The sequence below is a fragment of the Trichomycterus rosablanca genome, chromosome 1, assembly GCF_030014385.1.
Source record: "Trichomycterus rosablanca isolate fTriRos1 chromosome 1, fTriRos1.hap1, whole genome shotgun sequence".
NCBI classification, from domain to species: domain Eukaryota; kingdom Metazoa; phylum Chordata; class Actinopteri; order Siluriformes; family Trichomycteridae; genus Trichomycterus; species Trichomycterus rosablanca.
Window position 1 is genome coordinate 24,480,526 of NC_085988.1, and position 12,763 is coordinate 24,493,288.

The 12,763-nt window shown below is 39.8% G+C and overlaps 2 protein-coding genes across 3 annotated transcripts in view; both read left to right on the forward strand.

Annotated features, from left to right (window-relative positions):
* The first annotated feature begins 327 nt into the window (after positions 1–327).
* The window catches only part of LOC134309155 (protocadherin gamma-A4-like), a 113,104-nt gene continuing 100,668 nt past the window's right edge, over positions 328–12,763 (forward strand). Inside the window, exons 1-2 of one of the 2 annotated variants that reach the window (XM_062990809.1) lie at positions 328–2,754; positions 7,547–7,596. In XM_062990809.1, coding sequence (XP_062846879.1) covers positions 328–2,754; positions 7,547–7,558 — 2,439 coding nt within the window. In that variant the 3' untranslated portion in view covers positions 7,559–7,596. Of the gene's footprint in view, positions 2,755–7,546; positions 7,597–12,763 lie in introns of those variants that run through there. The other variant, XM_062990801.1, reaches the window with a different exon arrangement.
* On the forward strand, positions 8,734–11,184 carry LOC134318189 (putative protocadherin beta-18). The gene has a single exon (XM_062998996.1). It carries the CDS (start codon positions 8,734–8,736, stop codon positions 11,182–11,184), a length of 2,451 nt encoding a protein of 816 aa, XP_062855066.1.

Below are 12,763 nucleotides of genomic sequence, written 5' to 3' on the forward strand. Positions count from 1 at the left end.
TAAACTGGAGAATTAAAAAACACATACACAGATCTATCAGATAATTAGAGAAAGAGGTCAGTCAGTTAATCCTTGACTTGAGGTATAGAGTGTAATATGTATTTAGTACTCTAAGTGCCGCTGTTGGTTAGCTTGTGCGAATGTGATCGCTCACATTAACAGCCTTCCTTGTACTGTACAGTACATTACACTTGCATGCAGACGAATTGTCGCTTTGTTTCCGACGACCTTTGGATTTTAAAAGCACCACTAAGTATTGTTATTGCATTTATTTCAGTTTATTAAACAACGTGTTGTCTAATTTAGTCTACATTACAGTGTTATATAATGGCTGTTTTTTGCCCTATTAATGTCCGGGTAAAAAGCTCAATCGTTCTTGTGTCGACATGGTTGACAATGCTTTTGTTCGGATTTGTTTCATTTGTGGCCATCGCACACGGACAGCTCCGTTATACTATTCCCGAGGAAATGAAAGAAGGATCACTGGTGGGCAATATCGTTCAGGATCTCGGTTTGGATATTAAAAGATTGAAACATGGACGAGCTCGAATATTTACGGAGGACAGTCGTGAGTACATCGGTTTGAACGAGGATAAAGGCACTCTGGTTGTGAAAGAGAGGATAGACAGAGAGGAAATGTGCGCTCAACTGTCTCCCTGCTCTATACATTTTCAGATTATTCTAGAAAACCCAATGGAGCTACATCGAATTGATGTAGAAATACTGGATATTAACGACCATGCTCCTGCTTTTGAGAAAAAAGAAATCACTATTGAAATGTGGGAATCTGTTGCTCCAGGTTCTAGATTTTCTTTAGACAATGCACATGATCCTGACGTTGGACTAAATACACTCCAGAGATACACTCTTAACCCAGCAGAACATTTTATTTTAAAAGAATTTTCTAGTAGTGACGGCACTAAATACGTTGAAATGGTATTAAAAACGCCTTTAGATAGAGAGCAGCAAGAAACGCATACATTAATCTTGACGGGTTATGATGGTGGTATGCCTCAAAAGTCAGGAACAGTTAAGATAACTGTAACTGTTATTGATGCAAATGACAACTCTCCTGTTTTCAGCCAGCCGATATACCGTACATCTTTGCCAGAAAATGCTCCTAAAAATTATTTAGTATTGACAGTTAATGCTACCGACAGTGACAAAGGATCTAATGCTGAAGTTACATATTCGTTTTCACAAAGCAGCCGAAAAGCCATTGACCTCTTTAATATCGATTCAGATACTGGGGAAATTAGAGTAAAAGGTGTCTTAGATTTTGAAAAATCTAAACACTACGAAATGAATGTTGAGGCGATTGATAAAGGAGGACTAAGTGACACGAGTAAAGTATTTATTGAAATTACAGATGTTAATGACAATTACCCTGTTATCAATGTTATCTCATTTTCCAGCCCTATCCCAGAGAATTCAGCCCCGGAGACTGTTATAGCTATGCTAAATATTAAAGACATCGACTCCGGCAAAAATGGACAGATAAATTGTATAGTGGATAAAGATCTGCCATTTCACGTCAAATCCTCATCTGATAATTTTTACAGTTTGGTCAACAACCGTATATTAGATCGTGAAATGATCTCTGAATTTAATATAACAATCACAGCAAGTGATGAAGGTTCACCATCTCTATCTAGTAACAAAACGCTGACGCTAAAAATATCTGATGTCAACGACAACGCCCCTGTTTTTCCTCGCCACTCATACACTGCTTATGTAATAGAAAATAATTTACCTGGAGTGGCTATATTTTCAATAACAGCAAATGAAAAAGACACTGGAAACAATGCACGTATTTCATATTTTCTAGAGGAACAGTCTGTCAATGGTGTTGTTGTTTCATCATATATTTCAGTTAATTCAGAAAGCGGAGAGATTCTTGCTCTTCGGTCATTTGATTACGAACAATCAAAAGAGTTCACTGTTTGCGTAAAAGCGCAGGATGGAGGCAACCCGCCTCTCAGTAGCAACGTGAGTGTGAAAGTAATTATTCAGGACCAGAATGACAATGTGCCTCAGATTCTGTATCCAGTGCAAACTGGTGGCTCCATGGTAGCCGAAATGGTACCTCGATCAGCAGATGTGGGTTTTCTTGTTACTAAAGTAGTGGCTGTAGATGTGGACTCTGGGCAGAATGCCTGGCTCTCATATAAACTACAGAAAGCGACAGATAGAGCAATGTTTGAAGTGGGATTACACAATGGAGAAATAAGAACTGTACGACAAGTTACAGATAAAGATGCTGTAAAACAGAAACTGACTGTTGTAGTGGAGGACAACGGAGACCCCTCTCGTTCAGCTACAGTCAATGTAAACGTGGTGCTGGCCGACAGTTTACCTGAAGTGCTCTCGGAGTTCACTGACTTTACCCACGAAAAGGAATACAACGACAACCTGACTTTTTTTCTGGTATTGGCCTTGACTGTTGTTTCATTTCTCTTCATTGTGTCCATCATGACTATAATGTTAGTCAAATGCTACGGGTGGAGACGTAAACGAGCGTATCACAAATCTGGTTCCAATTTGCCAGTCATACCATATTATCCACCTCTTTACGCAGACGCAGGGGGAACAGGAACTTTGAAGCACATGCACAATTACGAGACTTACAGAACAACTGACTCTAGTAAGAATTATCTAAAATATGCCGTACCTTCGACTGAAAGCATTATTACTCTGGACACCAGTGGAAACCAGACACTAACACAGAGGGAGAAAGGAGACTTTGATTTTCAGGTAGGCTGTACCACAAAGAAATCTATTTCATACGTTTTTGCAAGTGTAAGTGTGTTATTTTCAACTTTTCATGCACCGCGCTATGTGGGCAAGTGTGATACATGTTTACATTTAACGTAAGGTGGGATAAATCAGGTCACTCCCCATTCTCTGTGAAACAATCCACAATTCATTATCTAAGTAGAATATACTTAAAGTTGCAATATATAACCCACTTGTACCAAATATACACAACTGCAAATGTGGAACAATAAATATAACAATTAGTCGTGCTAATACACTTCACATGTAAGTTTGATTACATCGCTTCTTGATGTTTTGATCTGACGTATGTAACATTGTAATATTGTAGCTTTCTTCAGATCTAACTCGGCAGCTTTTTGGGTTGGAGGATGACTCACAGTGGTGTACGACCATAATGTTCGAAGTACGTATCTCCCCTGACTCAATAAGACTATTTTACTCAGCAAAATGGGCGGCACGGTGACTATGGGTTGCCTCGCAGCAAGAAGGTCCTGGATTCTGGACATATAATGAAAATTTAATAAAACTAATAAAAATATAATGTTTTCTAACAGACAATAATAAAAATAATAAAAAAATAATTGAATTTCGTGGGTAGCACAGTTTCCTCACAGCAAGAACGTCCTGGGCTCGGGTCCAGGCGTGGTCCGGGTCCTTTCTGTGTGGAGTTTGCATGCTCTCCCCGTGTCCGCGTGAGTTTCCTCCGGGTGCTCTGGTTTCTACCCACAGTCCAAAGACTTGCAAGTGAGGTAAATTGGAGACACTAAATTGTCCATGACTGTGTTCGATATAAACTTGTGAACTGATGAACCTTGTGTAATGAGTAACTACCGTTCCTGTAATGAATGTAACCAAAGTGTAAAACATGGCATTAAAATCCTAATAAACAAACAAACAAACTTAGCAAAAGTAGTCAGTGTATCCAAAGTAACCTAACTGAAGCTTTAATATTTATATAACGTTTATGCCAATGTACCAAAACACATTTTAAGGAGGTATATCTATTTATATGTAAAATTTAGCAGCTACTACTGGCTCATTCTGAGTTTTGTTTAATCTTGCTGTCTGTCACATTTGCTTTGAGCAATTATTGTTGTGCATGACTAGTATGTTATATATTATATTTTATATGACGTGTGGTGTAACTCAAATTATATTGTAACTCGTTCTAGTGCTTATCATGTTTAATATAATATATAGTATAATTATTATTATTATTATATTATGGAATATGGAAGTGGCTTTGTATCTGCTGTGAACTATGATCAGGTGCGCTTTATTGCGTTTTAGTTAGTCCTTTGTACTGCGCTTTTGCAATTAACTTACTTACAGTATGACTATCAGTCTGTGTCTTTCTATCTCTTTGGCTGTATAGCCATCCAGCTATTCATCCATTCACTCTTTTCATCAAGTATAAAATGTAATAATAATGTAGTACTCTAAGTGACGCTGTTGGGCAGGCTGTGTTCATTTCAGTGCTCATAGGTATATCTATCTTCTCCTGTGTACTGACTTTAGGCAGACGAGTTTTCTCTTTATTTGACTGGCAACTGATTAGCATCATCAAAAAACTGGCTTTTAGTACTTTTGGAGAGTACGTGCATGGCTGGATTACTGACCGGGCCAGTGGGGCCAGCGCCCAGGGGCCCTTGAGGTCAGGGGGCCCCGGGGGGGCCCTGGCCCAAAACATTTTGCGATGCCTATCAACATTTATGATACAATATATTTTTATTTCCGAGGGCCCTCCATTTTAAGGATCCTCTGACTATTAGGGACTTTGACCCCAGGGCCTCTTGGGGGCCCTAGCCATGCTTTTGGGGCCCCAGCCATGCTTTTGGGCCCTAGCCATGCTTTTGGGGGCCCTAGCCATGCTTTTGGGCCCTAGCCATGCTTTTGGGCCCCTTATGAAAATGGATGAGGCGTTGTGGCACTGCTCTGACTTCGACTTCTGGCTATTAGGGGTCCTAGTAAACAGGGGGGCATATTTTTAGAGGGCCCTGGTTATGAGAGCCCCTACCAGGGGGCCCTAGAGAAGAGCAGGGCATACCATTAGAGGGCCCTTGATCACGAGGGCCCCTGCTATGGGGCCCTTGACTTCCATAGAAGTCGTTTACCATGGCTCCTTGACTTTCTAGGGACCTACAAATTGCCAGGCAAGCTACCATTATTCATAACAGACGTTTTGTTGCAAATATGCGATTCAGGCCCTTACTTAATGTTTCTGAATTTGTATTGTTTCAAAATTATTATGTTCAATTTCTCTTAAGCGCAGAGACACAAATTAATTTAGCAATTTTGCAATTATTTAAATTTAAGACAAGCAATTTCAAGCAGTTTGAATGCATACACACACTTAACTGAGCTATTTGATGTTCTTTTCATGCCTGACAATATGTCCAACAGTGAGCTCACTTTAAAGGCTAACTCACTCGCTGCAGCATATCCTTCAGATCTGAACATGAGCCTGGCAGATGAATTGATACAATACAAATCATTCATAACAGAAAAAGAAAAATGTCCTAGTAAAATGCTTTGCCCAGGGGCCCAGACTATCCTTAATCCGTCCTTGAGTACGTGTACTATAATAATTAATTACACAGTTTTACACTTGTTTAGTTTACGGTGTTTTTACTATATGTGGTCATTGTTTCGCAAATACCGGGAGAGGAAACCCTACCGTCCGCACGTCGAGATGGCTGACAGTGATTCTGGTTGGATTTGCTTTATTCGTGGCCGTTGCGCACGGGCAGATCCGTTATTCTATTCTAGAGGAAATGAACAAAGGATCACTGGTGGGCAACATTGTTCAAGATCTCGGTTTGGACATTAAAAGACTAAAATCAGGCCGTGCGCGGATCTTTATGGAGGATACTCGTGAGTACATTGGTCTGAATGTGGATAAAGGCACTCTAGTAGTAAAAGAGAGGATAGACAGAGAGGAGCTGTGTGCCCAAGTGTCTCCTTGCTCCTTACATTTTCAAATTATTTTAGAAAGCCCAATGGAGCTGCATCAAATCGATGTTGAAATACTGGATATTAACGACCATGCCCCTTATTTTGAAAGAAAGGAAATTGGAATAGAAATTTCAGAATCCGTTGAACCCGGATCATTTTTTTCATTGGAAAGTGCGCATGACCCTGATGTTGGATTGAATACTCTCCAGAGGTACACACTTGATCCAGCTGATTATTTTACTTTGAAAGAATTTTCTCGTACAGATGGCACCAAATACGTTGCGATGACAACAAAAACAGCTTTAGATACATTAATTTTGACTGGATTTGATGGTGGTACTCCTCAAAAATCCGGAACAGTTAGGATAATTGTGACAGTTGTTGATGCAAATGACAACTCTCCAGTGTTCAATCAGCCAATATATAGAGTATCTTTGCCAGAAAATGCTCCAAAAAATCATTTCGCAGTGTCGGTTAGTGCTACCGATAAGGACAAAGGATCTAACGGCCATGTTATATATTCGTTCTCACAAAGCACCGGGAAAGACGCTCTAGATTTATTTCATATTAATTCGAACACTGGGGAAATAAACGTAAAAGGTTCTTTAAATTTTGAAAAATCCAGGCATTATTAACTTGATGTTGAGGCAATGGATACGGGCAAACTTACAGATAATTGTAAAGTGTTAATTGAAATTACAGATGTTAATGACAATTCCCCTGTTATCAATGTTATCTCGTTTTCCAACCCAATTCCAGAGGATTCTGCTCCGGGGTCTGTTATAGCTATGCAAAATATTAAAGACAGTGACTTCGGGAAAAACGGACAAGTTAGATGCACTGTAAATACAGATCTGCCTTTCCGCATTAAATCATCGTCCTCTAGTTACTACACTTTAATTACTGACCGTATTTTTTAGATCGGATTTTTTAGATCGTGAACGAGCTTCGGAATACAACATAACAATCACAGCTAGTGATGAAGGTTTACTCTCTTTATCTACAAATACAACTTTGTCTCTTAAAATATCTGATGTGAACGACAACGTGCCTGATTTCCAGGGTTACCCATACACCGCTAATGTAACAGAAAATAATTTACCTGGGGTGTCTATATTTGCTATAACAGCAACTGACAAAGACTCAGGTAACAATGCGCTTATAACATATTCTTTAGAGAACCAGTCTGTCAGTGGCGTTGTTGTTTCATCATATATTTCTGTTAATGCAGAAAGTGGAGAGATTCTTGCTGTTCGGTCTTTTGATTACGAGCAAACCAAAGAGTTTAATATTTGCGTAAAAGCACAAGACGGAGGAAACCCGCCTCTCAGCACCAATGTGAGTGTGAAAGTAATTATTCATGACCAGAATGACAATGTGCCTCAGATTCTGTATCCAGTGCAAACTGGTAGCCATATGATAGCCGAAATTGTACCTCGTTCTGCAGATTTGGGCTATCTTGTCACTAAAGTAGTGGCTATTGCTGTGGACTCTGGACAGAATGCCTGGCTCTCTTATAAACAGCAGAAGGCGACAGACAGGGCTCTGTTTGAAGTGGTATTACACAATGGAGAAATTAGAATTGTACGACAGGTCACTGATAAAGATGCTGTGAAACAGAAACTGACTGTTGTAGTGGAGGACAACGGAGACCCCTCTCGTTTAGCTACAGTCAATGTAAACGTGGTGCTGGCCGACAGTTTCCCTTAAGTGCTTTCGGAGTTTACTGATTTTACGCACCAAAAGGAATACAACGACAGTCTGACATTTTATCTGGTATTGGCTTTGACTATAGTCTCTGTTTTCTTTATAGGGACAATCATAACCATACTTTTACTGAAAGGCTACAGATGGAAACGTGAGCGAATGTTTTTCAAATCAAGTGCCAACCTACCAGTTATTCCATATCATCCCCCGTATTACGCAGACGTGGGAGATACAGGAATGTTGCAGCATATCTATAATTATGAGTCGTATAGGACAAATGACTCGAAAAAGAGTGATCTAAAATGTGCCAGACCTTCAGCTGAGAGCGTGATTACTCTGGACATACATGGAACACAGACACTCAGGCATGCGCAGATGGAGACACTTTTTAGTGACTGCGACAAAAAGGTGAGAAGTTAACGCTAATAATTTCTCACATTCTTAATAAATGCATTCTTGATACCGCATATATGTCAAAGGAGTTGCTGCATCATATTTTATTTCATGTGTTTATTTCAAGAGTGGTTAGACTTTTGTTGCTCGGTCTGTTGATTATGTACATACAAAAGAGTTCAATATTTGAGTCCAGTCAGGACGGACCATGTGTGCAATTATAAGCATTCGATAACAACAGACAGACATCGTGTAATTGGAACACTTCTTTGTGTTGAACTTCTAAACACATTTATTGCATTAAATAAAACAATACACTGGTTGAATTAAATATGATTTCCTTAACCATACACAAGAATGGTATAATTTATCTATATACTGTACTGTATCATTTCGGTTCATCCATCACACTATCCATTCATCCTTACAGTATTATTGGGCAGTGGTGGCATAGTGTTTAAGCTACTGGACTAGTGATTGGAAGGTTACTGATTCACGCCCACTGCCAAGAAGTTACCATTGTTGGGCCCTTGAGCAAGGTCCTTAACTCTCAATTGCCTGCATTGTATTCAGTCAGAACTGTCAGTCGCTTTATGCAAAAGTATCCGCTAATTGCCATAAATGTCGATGTAAAGTAACTGTGAAAGTAATATTAAAGTGTAATAATTTTTAAAGACTCTGAGTGACGCTGTTGGGCAGGCAGTGACAATTTAAAATGGTCATTTGTAGATACTGCCCAGTTTTCTGATAACAAGCAGACGGATTTTCTTCGTTCTATACGGTCTTTGGTTTACTAGGACTCACGACAGATTTGCGTTTCTGGAACACTGAAGTATTATGTATAACATTATCTAGATTGCTTTACAGTTTTTTAATTTTTTTTTATTTATTTGTTTTGCTATGGGTCTTCTTTGTTTCGTTGAGGCCTGGATAAGAGTATCTACCGTCCACGTTTTGAAATGGTTGACCATGCATTTGGTAGTTGCTTTTGTCATGGGCTCTGCGCACGAACAGATACGTTATTCTGTTCCTGAGGAGATGATAAAAGGATCAATGGTGGGCAATATCGTCCAGGATCTCGGTTTGGATATTAAGAGATTCAAATCTGGCCGTGCGCGGATCTTTACGGAGGACAGTCGTGAGTACATTGGTCTGAATGTGGATAAAGGCACTCTGGTTGTAAATGAGAATATAGATAGAGAGGAGCTGTGTGCTCAGGTCTCTCCTTGTTCGTTACATTTTCAGATTATTTTAGAAAACCCAATGGAGTTGCATCAAATTGATGTAGAAATACTGGATATTAATGATCATGCTCCTGTTTTTCACAGAAAAGAATTAAGTATTGACGTAAGGGAATCTGCTGCACCAGGTTCACGGTTTTCTTTAGACAGTGCTCAAGATCCTGATGTTGGACATAATACACTCCAAAGATACACCCTTAATCCAACTGAATATTTCACCTTGAGGGAACTTTCTCGCAGCGACGGCACCAAATATGTTGCAATGATATTAAAATCGCCTTTAGATCGAGAGCATCAAGAAGAGCATAACTTAATTTTGACTGCAATTGACGGTGGGACTCCTCAAAAATCCGGAACAGCTAGGATAACTGTAACTGTTATTGACGCAAATGACAATTCTCCTGTTTTTAGTCAGCCAATGTACAGAGTGTCCCTACCAGAAAATGCTCAAAAGAATCAATTAGTAGTGGCAGTAATTGCTACTGACCAGGACAAAGGATCTAATGGTGAATTTACCTATTCGTTTTCACAAAGTACGGGATTAGATGCCCTAGACCTGTTTAATATTAATTCGGACACTGGGGAAATACATGTAGTGGGGGCTCTAGATTTTGAAAAATCCAAACAGTATGAATTGGATCTCGAGGCAATGGATACGGGCGGTTTAACAGATAACAGTAAAGTGCTAATTGAAATTACAGATGTTAATGACAATTCTCCAGTTATCAATGTCATCTCATTTTTTAATCCGATCCCAGAAAATTCCGGCCCGGAGACTGTTATAGCAATACTAAATATTAAAGACATCGACTCCGGCAAAAATGGACAGATACGTTGTAGAGTTAATTCAAATCTTCCGTTTCGCATCAAATCATCCTCGTCTAATTTCTATACATTAGTCAATGACCGTATTTTAGATCGTGAAATGTCTTCTGAATACAACATTACAATCACAGCTAGTGATGAAGGCTCGCCATCTTTATCTACTAATAAAACTTTTACTCTTAAAATATCGGATGTCAACGACAACGCGCCTGTTTTCCAGCGTCACTCATACACCGCTTATGTGGCGGAAAACAATTTACCGGGAGTGTCTATATTCGCTGTGACTGCAACTGACAAAGACACTGGTAACAATGCACGAATTTCATATTTTCTAGAGGAACAGTCAGTTAACGGTGTTGCTGCTTCATCTTATATTTCTTTTAATGCAGAGAGCGGAGAGATTCTTGCTGTTCGGTCTTTTGATTACGAGAAAACAAAGGAGTTCACTATTTGCGTAAAAGCGCAGGATGGAGGCAACCCGCCTCTCAGTAGCAACGTGAGTGTGAAAGTAATTATTCAGGACCAGAACGACAATGCGCCTCAAATTCTGTATCCAGTACAAACTGGTGGCTCTGTTGTGGCTGAACTGGTACACCGTTCTGCTGATTTGGGCTATTTGGTTACTAAAGTAGTGGCTGTAGATGTGGACTCTGGACAAAACGCCTGGCTCTCATACAAACTTCAAAAAGCGACAGACAGGGCGCTGTTTGACGTTGGATTACACAATGGAGAAATAAGAACTGTACGCCAAGTCACGGATAAAGATGCTGTGAAACAGAAACTGACTGTTGTAGTGGAGGACAGCGGAGACCCCTCTCGTTCAGCTACAGTCAATGTTAACGTAGTGCTGGCAGACAGTTTCCCTGAAGCGCTCTCGGAATTTACTGACTTTACGCACGAAAGAGAATACGACAACCTCACCTTTTATTTGGTCTCGGCCTTGGCTGTTGTGTCATTTCTCTTTATCGTATCCATCATACTTATACTATCAGTCAAATGCTACAGGTGGAAACGTGATCGTATACTTTACAAATCCAGCACCAATCTTCCAGTTATTCCATATTATCCGCCGCTTTACGCAGACGTTGGTGGAACAGAAACTTTGCAGCATATGTATAATTATGAGACTTGTCGAACAACAGACTCCAGAAACAGTGATCTGAAACACACTAGAACCCCCACCGAGAGCGTGATTAGTTTGGACATCTGCGGAAATCGGACATTGATGCATGTACAAAGAGAGAAAGCAAGCGAAACCTTTAATCAGGTGAGCACTATAAAATAACACTTCTATTACATCTCTGCCTCTAGTATACTCTTTTCGTACAACTGCTATCACCATTAAGTACATTAATTGATCGTGGCATCATATGTAGACCAAAATCTATAACTTAAACAAAATATAAAATATAAAACAAAAACAATTAAACTGTATATTTACTAGTACCTATTAAATACGACAGTTTGTTCATAAATGTATTAATATTTTGTAGAGCAAAGATATATCTCCATGTTCACTGCAAAACACATTCAGGTAGTAAATTTTTTAATCAGCTGCTTACTTTTGCATAATAATTTTCTGAAATGGTCATTTATAATTCAAGATATTAAACTCTTTGTCACTTGAAGATCGTATTTACGTCGTGGTTGCCAAACTTAGTAATTCCTAGTAAAAACAATTCAGGTTTAAGTGGCAACCATTACAGAAAGTCAGGAATATCTCGCATGTAAGTTTTTTGGGTAAAGAAATACATGTCCATACATGCTGTGACATAATATGCTCACCCACTCTGTAACTAATGGACAAATGCAAAGTAAAAACGCATGTGGTGGTCTGAGAAGTCCATTTCTCACATCGTTTCCGGGAAATAGTAGTAGAACTTTATTGTCACTATAAATTGCAACAAGTACAATTACAGCGAAAATAGCCATCCACCCGTCCAACATTCAATATGACAAGGAAGGGGGGGGGGGAGGGAGAGACAGGACGGGAAGACAGGATAAGAAACAAGAAATAATAAACACATTGGGAGGATAGGAGATAAAAAAAAACCAGCAACCAGATTGTGCTCCCTGAGGAGCACATTATGGTAACACGAAAAAAAAGCTCCTTAAGCACACAAGCACATGTAAACAAAACATAACATAGTCACACAACCAGCCACGGGTAGGGATGAGGGGATCAAGAGTAACCAACTGCGACAAGCAGCCATCTGGTGATTCGCAGCCAAACCAGCGCGCACTACAGACCTGTCCTGCCGTGTTGGTGGAATTAAGCTAAGAGTGGAAAACGTTGGGTTGGGGGTTGGGGAAATAATCTGTCAGTCATTCATTCCCGTAGCAAAAAGTCTGTACAAAGTTCGCGATAAGATGGCGTTTGCAGCAGTTGCTAACCAGAATGAAAAAACAGTCAGGGAGCAGGGGAGGGTAGATACGAGATAACCATAGCAACAGGTCTTCCGGAGGGATTTCCTATCAGCAAGGCCGAAGCTGATAACAGGAGAAGCCGAATAGCAGATAATGACTAGTTGTTTTGTCTGAGCACTAATACAAATTTAACACAAACTCTCAGAATGAATGCGTCTCTGGTTCATCTCATTTCGCAAAGCCGTTAGTTTCTCCAAAATGGAATCCATATTGCGATTAATAACCACAGTCTGAGTTCCAACAGCTCTACCCACCATATCAATCAAATTGGGCAGTTTCTGGGGACCTTTGACAACTGACCCAACTTTTTTAATTTCCCGATACAGCAGGGTAAAGCCTAATCCAATCAGCAAAAACCCCACAATCAAAGTTCCGAATAGGTAAACATCCTCTACGTCCTCCAACGAAAGTGGTGCCAGGCACACGACCCTCCACTT